Genomic DNA, 17,879 nt, shown 5'->3' with positions numbered 1-17,879 from the left:
CTTCATGTATTTAGATTCATAGGTTATTATGACCTAACTTTTCGTGCTGCATTTCTGGGAGTTGGAGGAGACTGGGATTTTAAATTGCTTATAATTTATATATAAAAAAAACAGCCAGTAACACACCCTAACCACTGGGAAATGAGGCAGCACCACTGAACTGGACAGATGAGAACTGGAAGATTACTGTTTGATGCCGTCATTTTGTTTTGGAAGGAAAAACGTGTCATTTTATTTGAATTCATGATGCTTTTATGTAGTCCTGGTAAACTACTTCAGAGGTCAAAGTAGTAACTCAACCACTTATGCATTCAAGAGCTGTTGATCAGTAATATAGAAAATACTTATAGTTTTGGTGGTTTTCATTTTTGTAATTAAAGAAGCACAGAGGCTTCAGAACTAATATAAATGTATAAAACAGACGTGGTGGTGGACAAGTGTCCTACCAAAGTATCCTGCTTGAAATGGTGTATTGTCCTCAAGTAAGGCAAAATTAAAACGGGGCAGAGTTTAAAGTAGTTTCTTATAAATAACGTGAATCAACATAATAAAGGGACAAACTTTTGTTCCTCATGAACATACTTCATGTTTTATTATAACACCTCTTGTAGGTACTGCATTTCGCCCTTTTATTCAAGTCCATCCTTTGCTGAATCTGTAGAACTGCCATAAGGCCAAAGGTGTAATTAGATGCTATATATGGGCCTACAGCATATACTTTGAGTATTGTTTATAGTTATATGTCCAGTTTTTAATACACAGCCTAACCTCAACTCTGAAATTAATTAAATTGAGCATAACATCATTCATATGTCAAAACGTGGGCTTATTAAATCAAAGCATATGTACATTGTTTATTTGCAACCACCAACCAAAAATCATTAGACTCCCCCTGCTCCCACTGGAAGACATCTACAGGTGTCGCTGCCACAGCAGAGCCTGCAGGACTGAATGTTTTCACCATCCGTTTACGCTGCTGCCCTCTGGAAGACTGTGCCACGAAATGCCGCACCTCCAGACTGAAGAACAGTTTTTACCCCACAGCCATGCACAAACTGAGCTCCCCTTTTCTTATCCCTCAAGCCAAGGTGAAGGTTTCCCTTCTCTTGCTGTGATTTGCGCGCCCATCTCTTGACTGCGACGTTTCCTACAGCCGTGAACGCAGCACGGCTCTGTTCACTCCTGCCATATGATTCCTGCAGTGTCCCGCTGTAGGACAGTCTGTGTGAACTCGGGAGGGGAAGAGCTGCGCTGTTAAAACTCCCAGGATTTACACTCTGCCATTTTGAGGAAAACCGGCCGACATCAACAGTACAGACGCGTCCATTAAACAGAAGTCATGACCTGTATAAGTGTACTACCGCTGTGAATTTGTGAGTATTCATATCTTCTGGTCGCACTCAGGTCTGCTTTTGACCATGTGATCCATGTCTGCGAGAAACGACTTAAAACTGTTTTGCTTTTACTCTTCGTAAACGTTGACTCAGTTGTCAGTCGTTGCTCGGGTTGTGAGTGAATGACGTGTGCTGGGCTCACAAAGTAGAGTGCAACAGAGTGACAACTTTACTCAGACTTCGCGTCAACACAAAGGCGCAGAAGTGATCCCAGAAGTGGGCCTCTCTTCCCGGGGACGTGGGCCTGGCTCTGTTGTGGAAGTCAGCATGCTGGTACTGTTTTCTTTCTCCAGGCAGAGTTGTTATGGGCGACTAAAATAAAAATAATGTCGTTTACCGGGTAACGTGTCTGGCATTTTCTGACCCCACGCTGCAAGAATGCGCTGTAACAATAGTGCAACGTGTTTCAGGGAGAAGGAGGACATTTATTTGCATATATATGTAGCTAGATGACAATCATTGGAAATAGCCTACATGTTTTTTTTGTTTTTGTTTTTGTCCCTTCGCGGACATTTTTATGTGCTATCTATCATCATGAAACAATACTTTTTGGTTAGTTTTTTTAGGTCTCTATAGTGAGACTTGTCACTTTGTAGCCACTGTTGCCAAGTGACGGGATAATGGTAAGTGCTAACGTAGTGTTAGAACAACCAGAGTGGAGAAGAGTCAAGTCATGTCTGTAGAGATGTAACCTACTAGCTAACATTAGCTAACATTAGCTAACCTTTAAGAAGCAAAAGCTACCAGACCAAACAAGGCTGTACCAACAAAAAACCCTGACTGTATTAAATTGAGCAGTTGTGCATTGTATTGCTTGAATGAAGACGGTGTTTTTACTTCTGTCTTGTTTTGAGGATGCTCTAAAATATATTGTGCAATGCATGTTTTCCATTAGTTTATTCTTAGTTTCTCCTAGCTGTCTGAGATCAACATGAGTCACTACTGTATAGTGGAAACGTTTTTTTTTTTTTAAGTGCTTCAGCTGACATATGTCTCCCATTCATTCCTGTTTTATTTATTTTCCAGTCATGCTTTTCTGAACAGGAATAAACTTACAATAGATCCCCTGGAATTATTGTTTATATAACTAACTTAACATTGATTTATTCAGTGTGTTTTAAGAAGAGAGGAGACAAAAGCAGCAGCACCCAAACTTTCTGTTGTGCTCTGTTTTGATTTGAGAACAGAGCTCACTTTGCAGACAGTTTCAATGTTGCCACTGGAAATGGCACATTTTCAGCTCTGCACTAGATTACATAGTCATTGTGGTCAAAACAGTAATTACTCTCCCATCAAATGAAAAAGGGATAGTGTCTTACTTTGTTTAGTTATATACTTTTCTAAGGAAAACTGTCTATTCTATAGTGTTGAATACACAGGAATTATCCAGAGAATCCAACAGGAACTTGTCTCATTTAATCAGGAACCATCTGTTTGCCAAGTTAAAGTTCAAATGTGTGTGCTTTTTCTTTTTTTTCTTTTTTTTTTTTTATTCAGCAGTTTTATTCTTAAACCACAATAGTTTCCTCTCAGTCATCATTTGTCAGGCGACTGTTGAAAATGGCTTCCTGTCATCAAGGGATTTGTCCTAGTCCATACAGGAATTACAGTAGATAATAACAAAATACCAAGAACTCCTCGAGAAAATGGACTTTAATGTTAAATAAGTCCATGATCATTACAATGGCTGCAATAAAGATAGGTCATAATTAGGGTTGAATGCCAAGAAGTAGCATATGATTTCTCTCATATCCCTGTGGTTAGTATCAGCTTGTGATTGCTGTTCCTCTTTGTGAATTGAAACGTCTGTGTGTTTGTGATACATTGTCACATTATTCTAGACACATGCTATTCACATGTTAAATAATTTTGCAGTTTGACAGTTGCACATGTAATTGGATCTGTTTGGAGCTTTAGTTTTCATATCAAAGTGCTGACTGGTCTCTTTTTTTAAAGCTAATGAATGCATCTATTTGGCAACATATGACTCAGTTTAACCCAATAATTAAGTGACTTCAGACACTAAGTAATCGTCCCTTTGGTGTGTGCATTATTTTGCCTACCTCAGGTATAGCAAGTGCAGTCATTTCTATAAGTATAGTAATAATCAGTAATGATACATCTGACAATGTATAGGATTAGACTACTCTTTGTCTTAATTGCAGTGCTGCAATTTAAATGGGAACCAAGCTGAAGAGTTTTTTTCAGAGACAAAGTTGCTCTTCACGATTACAATTCTTGTCTTTGCATTACTTTATAGTTATGTGACCCTGTCTTAAGACAATAACAATGAAAAGAATAAGGCAAACTTGTAAAAGTAATTACTCAGACTGCTTTTATACATTTCAAAAAGTACCTAATTACGGTAATACGCCTGTCTCAATCCCCAGGCTCCTTGTATGTTGCTGTTTTGTTGTGATTGACAGTGATAAACAACCAGACAAACCAGTTTATGAATTTATTTATGAATATCTGGTACGTTTTTCTTTTTGTTTTTTTTAATTGATAAAATGACATTAAGATAATATTTGTTGTCTGTTCACACGGATAGAGCAGGCTGGTATTTCCTGTGTGCAAAGCTGCTTGTCCCCGAGGAACGTGTGGAATGTATTCTTTTGTCCTCTGTAGATTTAGCAGCGTCTCGTTTCTGTACCTCCTGCTAGAGAGCCCAGGAAGAGACGGCAGACTGGAAATGATTCTGAGAGACTTGTCAATAACCCCCCTGGAGAACTCCTCCTTCGCAGTGCCCGTCTCTTTTGCACCAAAGCTGAGGGATTCTATAAGTCGGAGACGAGGCATGAACTCATTGAATGTCTGTGTGCCATTGTAAACATCCCCTCATTAGAAAGATGTTCTCCAGTGTTTGACTGAAGACTTGTCAATCCACTCCCCCGAAGCAGAGCCCCCACTTCCCAGTTTATTTATAGCTAGAGGAACTTGCCACTGAATGTCTCCTTCATGCAAGTCATGGCTGTGAACTAGAAGGGAAGAGGAAGGCTGTAATTGAGGCTTTCTGCTTTCAAATTTTTTTTTCTTCAAGATATTTATGGGGAGATGCAGCTTCAACATTTTGAAAGTGGATTCTATGTGGCCTGTGAGCCTGATGTTGGTGAGAGCAGAGCTGCCAGCACATTAAAAGACACACTGTGATTGACTGGCTGGGAAATTAACAGCACACTTGTATAAATACAACATGTTCATTCTCTGCTTATTAGCCTGAATGCCATTGCTGTTTAGCAATATTCCCACACGTTTACAGCATTTAATACCTCTTTAAATATGTTCTGCAGATCTGTTATCGGAGAGGATAAAACATGGTAACCAGCGTTGTTCCTTTCCCGAGCTTCATGCAGTCTCTCTCTCACAGTGTACTTCATGCTGGTTAATGAGGCAGGATTTTTGCCGCCATGGCTAACTTTTCTCACACGCATTTTAGAGCAGGCTTGCAATGAAATATTTAGACTTTGCTCATTTCAAAGCATGGTATGTCTAAAATACAACATTTTAGCTCATTAAATTGCAATACAAAACCTTTAAACTTCTAAACTGTTTCCCATTGAAAACAGTTCCTTTTTCTCTGAAAATGTTTTCCTCTGGTCCAGTAGGAGCTTCTAAAAACATCACATTTTTATATATCACAATTCATTGAGAAATTACAATTTTGAGAAACACAAACCGTGTCAGTTTGTCATAATATAAGTGTCTTGCTCAGAGACACACTGGTTGATGTATCGCAGTGGGAATCGAACCCAGATCTTCCACACCAAAGGCATGTGTCATATCCACTGGGCCATCACCACCCTATGTTTTCCAAAGTTTAAATAAGAAGAATAGATTTTGGTAGTGCATATCTCAATGTATTGTTTAGAATCCCAATAAGAAGCACAGTACTGTTTTATTGGCCTCGCCCATATATCAAGATAACAATAGCGGTACTCTTCGCTTTTAACCCTCCAGTACAAACACAGTATAGAATGAAGGCTACGCCGCTGTAGCCTATTCTCCACTTCTTGTTATATGAACTAAATCAGGCTGTAAATGGGCACAGTGGTGCTTTAAACTAAATGCTGTTGACTTGTTGATTGTGTGTGTGTGTGTGTGTGTGTGTGTGTGTGTGTGTGTGTGTGTGTGTGTGTGTGTGTGTGTGTGTGTGTGTGTGTGTGTGTGTGTGGGGTTTAAAAAAAATAAATAAAAATGTACCTCATATATGTACTTTTATCGTAAGCTTTGCAGTTTTAATGTCAACCCCACCTTCATGAAAATGTTTTATTCCTGTTTCATGAAATCTGTTCTTACCTTTTTCTTTTATCTGCTGACACGGGTCACTTTCTGTCAAACAACTGGAACACCATTGAACAACATCCGTGACCTGTTTAAGGACCGATCCATAGAGAAAGCCTTGTTGATCTTTGCTGATCCGAGCCAACCATTGGGATGCATCAGATACAATCTGCCGCGATGCAGAACAAATAGGTTCAAAAGGTCATTTATTCCTGCTGCCATCAGCATTGTGAATTACTTTCTTGAAATGTAATCTTTGTAATTATTTTGTTGTGTTTTTTTTGGTGTGTTTGTTGTCTATAGAATGCTGGCTGTAAACCAAATTGCCCTCCGGGGATAATAAAGATACCTTGAACTTGAAGACAGATACTCCTCGCATCAACCCTACTGAACAAATGACTGTTAAATAAAGTCCTTGCCCAGGAGTGAATAAAGGCTACAGTGCTGTATCCCTTTCTGTATCGCTTGCAAAAATGATCCAAATAAAGAAAAGGGAAAAATATATTAGTTGGCATTTTGTTGAACTTCTTACACATGCATACAGTTGGTTGATACTCTATAATTGACTCTTCACTATTCTGATCATGTACTGCTTGGAAATTCAGTTAATAATGTTTGTATGAAGGCTTCTCCAAAAGCTCAAAAATCAGCAAAAGCTCTGGTGTCACTAAGAGAAAATCTGCTGCGTCTCTGACACTGCATTGCAGAGTGCTTGCTTCAGCGTTTACATCAAAAGAGCCTTAGTTAATTGTGGTGTTAACATATGTAAACATGTTCCAGGTTTTCAAGGTCAGTCTCTCATTACGTTTTAATGGAGTACCTTAAGGAAATATGTTTTATTCATATCCCCAGGAGCTCTCTCTCTCTCTCTTTTCTACCGCAGGATAAATGAACTTGCTCAAGCTTTCAGTTGAGAACTCATCCGTTCAAGCACGTGTGTTACCTCTGGAATATTATATTTTTATTTTTTCTTCTATTTATAATAACATTCTTCTTATTTGTTTTCTTGCAGAGGAGAAGGCCTCAGGGGGACAGTTAACCCAACAAAGGAGGAATTGTTGATTGGAACCGGTCATCACTGCTCTACAGCCATGTGTTCCACAAATCACTCAAACTGGGTCACATTTGAAGATGACAACACACCACCTTCATCAGCTCAAAAGCCCCTACAGTCACCAGGGCTTATCAAAGCATCAGTACCGCGTCCCAATGGTCTGAAATTAGTTCTTCCTCCGATCAGAGATACTTCCTGGAGCTTCAATAGATCTCTGGAAGCCCCTCAAAGCCACGCGAGTCCTGGTGGAAGTTCCTGTGTACCATGTAACACGCCCTTTTGCACTCCTGTGAGTGGGGTTCCTAGCAGTGCATCCCCATTTCACTTCAACACGTTGGAAAATAACTTCTTCCGGAGTTTCTCCAGCACGTCTACCACCTCTATTCCCTCTCCTGCACCAGACGCCCTGCATCAAACCTCAGATAGACCAAGCCCTTTCCCTTCTTTCCAGGGGAACTCAGGACACTATAACCCCTTCTGGGATGGATCTAGACACAGCGCAGATGTGGACAGCTCCTCCTCAGACTCAGAATCTGACAACAGCCTACCGCGTTTCTTTATTCGGACCAAAGACGGCAGCGAGCCTCCGCGTGACCACCTCCAGAGCTCCTTCTTCGACGTTTGCCAGAAACTGGAAGGCCTACGAGCAGAAACGAAGCATGAAACGGAGACAGAAAAAGACAAGGAGAGGCGGCTAAGTTGCAAAAGTGAGGTGTTAAGTGAGGGTCCATTACAGTTCGTTCCTCGGGGTCTGTTTCGTAGCCAGAAAAGAGACGGCTGGTCTGTCATGCTCAGGATTCCTGAAAAAAAGAACCGCATGTCCTCGAGACAGTGGGGTCCGATCTACCTCCGCTTGTTGCCCGGAGGTGTGCTACAGATGTACTATGAGAAAGGGCTGGAGAAGCCTTACAAGGAGTTCCAGCTTCTCCCTCAGTGCAGGCTCTCGGATCTTAAACTGGAAAGCTACGGCGAGCCGCGCAAAGTCCTCTCTGTGAAGGTGGAACATTTCTCGTACACGGAAAAGAAACGCTACCATCCCAAGCTGGAAGTTAGTCATGAGGCGGAGGCAGAAGAGCTGCTCAAGTTTGGCTCCACAGTGCACGACGACATGGAGGACCTGGTAGTCTCCATGGAAGAGGAAATCTTCAAACTGTGTATACACCACCAGCAGAGGCGGCACTACGAGGAGCAGGAGCTGTCCTTGCAGATCACTGATCACATCTGGGTTCAACTGGATAAGTTTGGAGAAGTCATGGAGCGGACAGCCTTCACCCAGATTCACTGTCTGGCTTTCCTGAACGGACTAGGGGATTGTTTTCTTGCCCTTAACGATCTGGGACTGCTGCGCTTTGACTCCAGCTACGGGTCTGAGGAGGACGGTGAACTCTGGATGGAGATCGCAGACTGCCATTTTCACAAATGTGTGAATGAGACGGAGTTTCAGAGGTCCCGGCTGATAAAGTTCTCACCTCCTGAGGCCTGCAGGGTGGAGTTGATGCGGTATAAGACGGAGATTCTGGGTTGCACAGAAATTCCCTTTTCCATCAAAGCTGTCGTCACAGTTCAAGGTGCCTATGTAGAGCTCCAGGCCTTTCTAAACATGTCAGCCACCTTCCTTTCCTCAGTGGGGGCGTCTGACATGAACCCACTGTGTGAGAATGTAGTGATCCGTGTGCCAGTGCCAGGCGACTGGATCAAAGTGACACAGACAGTGGCCTTGCTGCGACAGAGATCACTGAAGGCCCGTATGAACAGAAACACTTGCTTGGGCGCTGTCAGCACTGCAAATTCACAGCCTGTCATGCAGGTGACAATCGGCACCGTCAAGTATGAGAATGTATATTCAGCTGTCGTGTGGAGGATCGACCGACTGCCTGCGAAGAATACGGGTAACGCATTTCTGAGAAATGTAGCTCTGCACTCCAGCCTGACCTATCATTTTCTCATTAGCTCCTTGGCCTTGTTTCTTGTGCATGTTTTCAGTAAGTTTGCCGCACAGTGGTGTGACACTCTAACTACAAGTGACCTTTTGTTTTTTTCCTTTGCAGCAGTGGATCATCCCCATTCATTTTCCTGCAAGCTAGAGCTGGGATCTGATCAGGAGATCCCAAGTGACTGGTACCCTTTTGTCACGATGGAATGTGAAATTATGGGCGCCGTCGTGTCACAGACCAGAGTGAAGTCATTGGGCACTGCGAACGACATCCAGCCGCAGAAACATGTGACCAGTTGGACACGCTATCATTGTCAGGTAAGATGTTTCACCAGTGTGATAATATCTTACTCAATGCAGGCACCAACCGTAATGTAGATAGAGAGAACATCTTTATTTATTAGTGCAACAAACCTCCTGTGTTCTTTAGGTGGAGGTGGAGAAGAAATGGATTCAAACAGAGTCACAGAAGCAATCTGGCTGTATGACACAGTGATTATCAAAGAAGCTCCGGAGAGGACGTTATCCAGGATATTTGCCAAATCTTCTTAATGGTGAAAAGGGATGGCAAAAAATGAACAAAAACCAAGGGTGATGAGGGACTTTCTGCTTGTATCTGGTATCAAATTCATCTAATTACACATAGCCTGGTAGTATTTCTCATGGAGGTTAACCAACTTTGTATCCTTTAACTGAGACTGAATTAGTCTAGACCTAATAAACAATTTACCATGGTCCTTTGCCTAGCACTTTACATTTAATATATGTATTAACTGTACGCCTATAGTTTATGAGTACTGTATATAAGCTTGCATTTGCGTCATCTGCACTGCCCTCCAGAATGATTGGCAGCCTTAATAAATGTATGCCCAACGCTCTGCATGAGATAAACAGCTTAAGTAATGCGCAATATTCACTGTGTTTGAGAAAAAAATATTATTAGCAGATGTTTAAGGTTAGGCCCTTTTGTTGCCCCGCAATGTTTAAAGTTCACATACTTCCAAATGTGTTCAGTTAGGTTTAAATCGCCCTCATTTGTACTAAATTCTATGGCGCAGTTGCATGATGATTTTTGATTCTCATTATTTTGCAGTCCATATGTAGCTTAACTATTAAAGGTTAGGGTACATATTAAGTGGCAGAACATATATGGAAGTGGCAGACAAAACAATGTGGAAAAAGGCTAAAGTGATGACCTTTTAGTTGCACAAATACATTGGTTCAAAGGTGGGTCACATCATGCTGAGCCCCTCAGAGCAGCATTTGTCTGAAGGGAGTTAATCACAATTAGAAGGGCAATTTGGTTGAACAGGCTCAATGCCAATTCTCAGCCATTCTCAGCAGTGATACACTCTGATGAGAGGTCCAGAGTTACATGTGACAAACCGATGATTAAATAATTTTTCTGTCAAGTGCATTGGCCCAAAAAGCCACAAAATAATTTCAGAGCTGAAAGGGTAACTGTCTTGCTTTTGACAAAGTACCATTTACAAAATGGCACAGCAGTTGCAGTTTGAAACTAACCCAACTTGACTATGACCCAGCTTTGGAGTGGTTTATTGAAATAGTTGTGGTGTAGTAGCAGCTATACACAACCGTGAGGTCTGAAATTTACTGTGTAACACAGGTTGCAAATATTATATAAAGTGTGAAATTAATTTTCTTTTTTTTCCGCATTGAATACAACTCATTACTTGTGTTGCTTACCTCAAGCTGATCTTTTACTCTATACCAAGGTTGTATTCTGGAGGACTGTAATTTTATTTAAACAAATCAAATCTTTATGTGATCTTTCTGCCTCTGGGTTGTGAATAGGTTGGATGTAAAAATAAAAAAAAAATGAAGCTTCATAGTGAACAACAAGGCCTTCAGTGATGACTTTTATGTATGAGGTACCTGGCTTAAGCTGGATATTATGTACATCAACAGTAAAAATGAATTAAAGCTGAATGACTCATGGTACTTCTTCACAGATGTTCAGAACACTTGGACGTGTTGGTCTTTAACACACAGAGCCACTAACTTTGAGTTTATACCTTGCTAAATGAAGGTGTACTGGAGAACTGCACAATTTTAACACACCACAATAATACATATTCATTAACCTAGTAATTATTTATTGAACAAAGGAGCAAAAATTGTTTTAAACAAACATCTCACCAAGTGTCAAATCGGCACAACTTAACTCAATTGTTCCCGTCATGACATTTGTTGAAAGACTTAGACATCCAGCAGTGAGTGATGACATGCTGCTGCTCAATAAATGACCTGAGATTTATAGGAAATGATTGTGTGCAAGTGCTGTGTGATTTATTTGATTTGATTAACTGTGATAGTGCAAAGGTTCGTAAGAGTGAAGCATCGTACTCCCGATTGAATTTGCCTCCTTAGGAACACACTGCACATGCAACAATATTGTTTCACGAGAGTGCTGCTATTTCTTAAAGGTCCCATGACATGGTGCTCTTTGGATGCTTTTATATAGACCTTAGTGGTCCCCTAATACTGTATCTGAAGTCTCTTTCCTGAAATTCAGCCTTGGTGCAGAATTACAGCCACTAGAGTCAGTCCCATAATGAGCTTTCCTTAGGATGTGCCATTTCTGTCTGTAGCTGTTGAGGAGGAGAGAGGGGGGAGCAAGGTGGAGAGTGGGGGTGTGGCCTTGACCAACTGCCACTTTGCTCGTTTGAAAGCCATGATGTCTCTCTCTCATATGGTTGGGCCAAATTCTCTGGGTGGGCAAAGCAGAGAAAGGGGAGGTAAGATTCCAGATCGGCCCTTCTGAGCTTTAATTTTCTCAAAGGCAGAGCAGGATACCCAGGGCTCGGTTTACACCTATCACCATTTCTAGCCACTGGGGGACCATAGGCAGGCTGGGGGAATGCATGTTAATGTTAAAAAACCTCATAAAGTGAAATTTTCATGCCATGGGACCTTTTAATGTGATCATTATCACACTGTACCCTTCGGTGATGAGTCACTCCGGAAAGCCTCAACCTGGGACCTTTGGGTCTCTATACTCTTCCCAGGCTTGCTTATTGTTATTATGTCTACTATGATGTTTATATGGTCTTAAGGTATTAATACTTGATGATTAGTCACTTATGTTGCATGATCTGGAGGTGGTGTATTATGTGGGAAAAGGCCTTTAAACACACACAACAAATGGTATCCTAACCCTAAAGGTGAGTTTAATTGAAAATGATGACCGTTGCACTGTTTATCAAAATGGTTTAGAAAAAAGATGTGAGAATAATTTGATAATAATCAACTCGAAATGATACTGGCTTGCACAGGTCAGTTCTGGTTGATTGCAATAAGGGGGCAAGTGTTTGTAGAAGAAAATTGACAAAACTTACTTTCATCTATAGACTGTGAATATATTCACAGTCTATGCTTCCATCACATGAATTATTTTGAATCTCAATTTCCAATTACTTAATATTTTATATCTCTGAAATAGCCTAAGTATGGACCAATACAATATACACTTCATGTAATTTTGGTTATATATAGGAATAAGGAGAGCTTCTTTCTGGGTCCAGAGTAGCTTTGTAGTAAAGTGACAGCTTAGGGGCTGTTAGTTGCTGCTTTTGAGCCACAGCACTCTCATCCTCATCAGAGGAGTCAGCCTACAGTGTTGAAAGAGTGCCGGCATTACCAAACGGATGCTTGGAGAAAGCAGCGGTCATGGCTCCTGCTGCTACAAATGTATTGAACACCAAGATCAAAATGAAGTGTTTTGCAATGGGTGAAGTATTTTTAACTCCTGTCATTGTGAATTCTTGGGATCAGACACTGTATGTAGCCCCTGGCGCTGTGGAAAATGTGCAACAGTGTAACCTTATAGTGTAAACTGTTGAAAGTAACCAGAAAACTAGAGCTGGAACGGTTCTGTTGGACAGAGATCTCTTTAAAACCACATGGTTGAAATAAGCTACTGACAACTAAACCACTGGCACTGAAGCCATATTCAACATCAATGCATGAGATCAGGGGCGTCGGACTGGGAGGAAAAAAATGAGGACTGAGTACCCAGGGCCCTTATGTGAGGAGGGCCCAAAAAGATGCTAGAATGAATAGCTGTGGATGCAGGGAGGGGCCCATAGAAAATGCCTTTCTACAGGGCCCAGAATTTTGTGCTACGCCTCTGCATGAGATCCCAATTATGGGTGGATAAAGGTGGCCTGCAGGGACACCAACCCTGAACAGGTGACATCCAGCCTTGGACTGCATGATGCCTCTCAAGCTACAGCAGAATGTCTCACTGTAACCTTTTAAAATGTGACCAATGCCATCAAATGTGTGATTACCATGAAGATGCAAAAATGAGTCAGACTTGTTTGATGGTAAAATGAATGAGATTCTCAATATATGTCCATTCCAAACACATTTTAAGATTATAAATACAATAGAATCCACTGTCAGCCTACTATATTATCACTGCTTTCTCAGCTCCAATCACATCTCTCTGTGGAGCTTGATTACTATCACCTGTGTGTTCACTTCCCATGAAGTCGGTGCAGCACAACGATCTCACTTCATCACCATTAACTGTATGTATTATGTTCTCAAAGTCCATTCATGGTCACCGGACTGCAGGGATTTTTGCCTTGAATCATGCTGACCAACAACACAGGCCCAGTGGTAAGCAAAACTGCTATTTAGCTATCTAGGCTAACTAGCAAAACTATCTACCAATTAGGCCTGGCTTTCTATATCGCCAACTATTAACAGTAAGATCAACGATGTTTTTGTCTCTTTTTAAAAGTTTGCCCGTTTTAACATTTTAATCTGGATTTTTCTCGTTTTAAATCGACTTAAATGCACAGTGAAGAGTGTGGGAGCATCTTTTAATTTATTCTGAAAATGCACATTTTTAGCGAGGGAAAAAAAAAATAGTATAAGCTACTGATATGTACCCCGAAATGAAGAGTGACTGAGATAGGTTTAGAAAATGTCCTGAGTTACATGTAGGTATATGAGTCTACAATTTCCAGCAGTCGGCAACATAGAAAAGGCAGATGTTTGAATGGAATTTGGTTAGTTGCGTATCAAAACATACACAAATCAGTTTATCTTTATAAGAAGCTCAGCAGCTTCTGACTTTCAGTTTGTGTAAACAACTGCAGGCCAAACTCTACTTGTCCATAATCTATGATGTGATAGAGAGTATAAGGGAGCTCTTCTTGGATGAAGGGCTGGAAGACCGCGTCCTGGACGATTTAAAACACGTGAGTTATATTCTACATAAACATGCTTAATTCTTTCTAAATAAATTAAATGGATATAGTGCACGTCTTGACTCAAGCTGTCAGCTACAGTAAAGTTAGATCATCTAGTGAGGAAGTATACATCATACCAGGAAGACAGACTGCTGTGTCTCCTTGCTGTGCAGCTTTGGGAGTCAAAGATGATGCAGTCAAAAGCAATGGAAGACTTAAGGAAAAATACTATCAACTCATCCAACTTTGTACTGCAGCTCCCCGCCAACTACACTCAGACTGATCAGGAACTCGGAGGTAACGTGGTACTGCTTGAAAGGAACTGCTTCTGGCATTAGAAACCTAATTACATTGTACATTAATACAACTTGTCAAATAATGTTTAAAGTAGTTCAGCTAGTTTAAATGTACCCCAAATGGGGAAATAAGATTCCTGTGAGTAAAGTTGCAACTCTCAAATTAGATATCTTTGGCATGAATGTCCACACAGGGCACTAACTAATGTAAGTGAAGTGATTCAGAGAAAAGACAGCACATTCTTTTTGTTTTTGTGTCACTTGCTCTGCTCTGGTTTTTGCTCTTAGCCTCAGTTGTGATCCCTGCAAGTCACAGTATCCACAGTTTCCCAATGAAGGCAAGTGTCCTCAAGATTTACAGTACATCACCTCCCTGACATCCTATCGCTCTTTACATGAGGGGCACATACGGAAAAAAAGGAGCAGAGTTTCTTATAGTTAAATTTGATCAAAATGCACAATGTTGAAATTTAAACACCATTACATTTATAGCATTTAATTCTGTCTGAATGTATGTGTGGTTTGAACTCCCCATTTTGGAATGTCCATTTTAAGTGGTATACTTTAAAGTTAAGAAATTCAGATTTATTCTGAAAAAGTTGGATTAAATTGGATTTGTAAATTTTAGACACCCACATTCAAGAGGAAAATTCCAACTTGAACATCTGGGTTGCCAAAGATACTTCTACTTCTGTTTTTTAAAAAAACAAAAAACTATATTAGACCCTTATTTCTGTCTGACACTGTACGATCATTTCCATTCAGGCTTCATTTTATTCTAGGTAGCCTGGATGTTAAAGTTTATAATCCTCTTTTTGTTGTCTAAATTTAACCAATCTTTTTTTCTTTTCTCTTTTTTTATTTTTAGAGCAGAATCTTACTAATTGGATTTGATCACCTACATTTCCAAACCTTTAACAATACTTTTGAAATAAATCACATGAAATGACCTCCCTGGTAACTTCAAAGAAGTCAAACCACATTAATTTAGCTACATGGTTGTCATAGTATAATACTTGATTTCTATCTTTTAAGTAGCATTTAAATTTCAACAATAAGTATTTGTTGCTGATTAAATGGCTTTTATTTGCCTCAATGGTGACATTCCCTTCATTTGTCTGACATGACAGATAAAAATTATACCTTTTGAGACAGACCTGTTGATCTCAGGGTTATGTGCACATTAATGAGGCCAGTGTCACGTTGGAATAATTATTATATTTTCTTTTCATTGCAGAACAACTCTGAGACACTTGCTACTTTTTCTCTCCCTGCTGGGTTAACTTACCCTGTGCAGATACCAGCTGGAGTCACTCTACAAACAGCTTCTGGTACACAATGACTTCACCTGTTATGGGCCTAAATCTCTTTTTAGTTTGCGGCATGTACTAATAGGTTGAAATAACATGTCACTCTTCCCTTCTGTCTCACTGAGGTCAACTTTACAAGGTGAACGTTCCTGTTGTGGTTACTCAGGCCCCAGCAGGTCAGCCGCCTGAATCCAAAACCACACACAAAGTCACTGAGCGGAGAGAAGCTGCTGCCCCTCAGTCAGCTGCAATCCCACCAAATGCCACTCATCCTCAGGAGGCAGAGCCACCCTCTGTTCCGGCTACTGCTGTCACACAGCCTCCACATCCAAAGCCCACTTTACCCCCCGGTCAGGAGAGCAGCCTCCCCCAGCAGCCACCAGTTCCTGCTGTTGAGCCCTCGCAGCGTCAGGGGGCCCACTCTCCAGAGCCAGAGGTCACACTGGAAGAAAACGAGCCAAGTCCACAACCCGAACCCGTGAGCCTCAGGATGACCGCCTCACCCTGCAGCCAGATGTTAGACTTCCAGATCTGCACCGAGGAGGTTTTGACGCACACGGCACAGCTAAAAAACAGAGACATTGATGACATCTTGAAAGAAGTGATTGAGGAGGAGAGAGAGAAGGCAGAAAGGGCGAGGAATCGAATGCCTGCAAAGACTGACAATCAATCTGAGGCTGTTCTTGGGGTAATTTAAAACAAATATTCTCTCTTTAAGCGCACACAGCTGCACAGAAATAAAGAAAAAGGAAAGTTGTTGAGGAGGTACAGATGTGTGTTGTTAAATTTATAGTTTAAATAAGATGAGGACATTAATACAACTCTCATATCTGTAAACTGAATGTAAATATGTAACTGGAGCCAGCAGCTTAGCTTAGCATAAAGACTGAAAACAGAGGGAAATTGTTAGCCTGGATCTGTCCAAAGGTACCAAAATCTGTCCTCCAGCACCTCTATAGCTCGCTAGTTAAAAACCGAAGTGTAAAAACAAAACATTATGCTTTTTAACAAGGGTGTGTGCCAGACTATTTATTGGCATGGAGTTTCTGGGCTTTAGGCTAAGCTAACAAGCTGCTCACTGTAGCTTTATTTTTAATGGACTGACATAAAGTGGTATCGATCTTGAAAGCGAATAAGTGTATTTCTATTGGACTATTCCTTTTAAAGGGGCACTCATGGTGTTACAAAATGGAGGGGTGTAGTTTAAAAGACTACAGGTCAGGGTCAAAATGAAAGGCATTGTGGAAAGTGTAGGATCCAGCATTTTTGGAGCTTGACCCATACAACGGACTAAAACTCAAGATATCTCTGCCTCTGCTGCACTGATTTTGACGAGTCAGTTTTTAACTTCATGAGTCCTCTACGAACTTTATGGAAGTTAAATCCTGAATTGTTGAAGTGGCCCTTTTTTTAATTCATCGTAAATATAAATGTTTCCATTAGTGATAAAGTCTGCGATCTCGGATTATTCAAATAATAGTCTATTTTACCGTCCTAGCTTTACATAGCGACTTCAATTATCATGGAATAACTGTTGTGTTTCTTCTCGCAATTCCTGCTAAGCTGGACCTAGACTACAACTACAGCGAACTGTCCGACATCGTTCAGCTGGATGGTCCTGCAGGCAACTCTGACATTGAGGAGGAAGAGGAAGTTCCTCTGGAAGAGAACGACTTTCTGGGCATAATCAACGCCGAGGCCGTAAAGGCTCTGCAGGAAGGAGATGGAAGCAGCGACGGCAACAGCATCTCCTCCACCAGCGACAGCGAGGGAGCAGATGAACTCGCTAATGTAGAGGAAGAGGTGAGAGCCAGTGAGTTGCATATACATTTTGTCATGGTTTGATTTTTCTTTTTTTTGCCACTGAAACATCTCTGTAGGGAAAAATTCCATTTTATTTATTTATTTTATTACAACAGCATGTCTTTGACATTTTCACATTTTAACAACACACTTTCTATTGATTAGGATCCTTTGAACTCAGGTGATGATGTCATTGAGCAGGACATCCCAGATCTCTTTGACACTGACAATGTAATCGTTTGCCAGTATGACAAAGTAAGAACATTTTGGCTCTGTATTGGCCATTAATTACCTCCCAGTGCTGAATGCTTGCTCTAAATTATTGTTTGTATTGCAGATTCACCGCAGCAAGAACCGCTGGAAGTTTCACTTGAAAGATGGAGTGATGTGTTATGGAGGCAGGGACTATGTGTTCTCTAAAGCTGTTGGGGAAGCGGAGTGGTGATGAGCTTTAGTTCTCCATACATCAGATTATCATGTTGAAAGAGGGGAAACTGATTTAAAAGGGAAAAATAATCAGTGAAATTGGACCTCTTGGTGGTGTAATTTGGCTCATGGAGCAGGCAGTTAAAACACCTCTGTG

The 17,879-nt window shown here is 40.9% G+C and overlaps 1 protein-coding gene across 1 annotated transcript; it reads left to right on the top strand.

Annotated features, from left to right (window-relative positions):
* Nucleotides 1–944: 944 nt before the first annotated feature.
* On the top strand, nt 945–17,874 carry LOC120547923 (stonin-1). Its single transcript, XM_039783751.1, has 11 exons — nt 945–1,373; nt 6,688–8,618; nt 8,778–8,980; nt 13,795–13,896; nt 14,061–14,184; nt 14,472–14,521; nt 15,421–15,514; nt 15,619–16,181; nt 17,057–17,296; nt 17,462–17,551; nt 17,634–17,874. Exons 2-11 carry the CDS (start codon nt 6,767–6,769, stop codon nt 17,739–17,741), a joined length of 3,426 nt encoding a protein of 1,141 aa, XP_039639685.1. The 5' UTR covers nt 945–1,373; nt 6,688–6,766; the 3' UTR covers nt 17,742–17,874.
* The last annotated feature ends 5 nt before the right edge of the window (nt 17,875–17,879 follow it).

This window comes from Perca fluviatilis, chromosome 19, assembly GCF_010015445.1.
Source record: "Perca fluviatilis chromosome 19, GENO_Pfluv_1.0, whole genome shotgun sequence".
Classification (NCBI taxonomy): domain Eukaryota; kingdom Metazoa; phylum Chordata; class Actinopteri; order Perciformes; family Percidae; genus Perca; species Perca fluviatilis.
Note: the sequence above shows the minus strand (reverse complement) of the source record. Positions and strands in the feature narration are given on the sequence as shown.

Coding starts and splice junctions, on each gene's coding strand:
- LOC120547923 (XM_039783751.1), top strand. CDS start 6,767: ATGTGTTCCACAAATCACTCAAACTGGGTCACATTTGAAGATGACAAC. Junction 8,981..13,794: donor GGACACGCTATCATTGTCAG/GTAAGATGTTTC, acceptor AAACAACTGCAG/GCCAAACTCTACTTGTCCAT. Junction 13,897..14,060: donor TCCTGGACGATTTAAAACAC/GTGAGTTATATT, acceptor CTTGCTGTGCAG/CTTTGGGAGTCAAAGATGAT.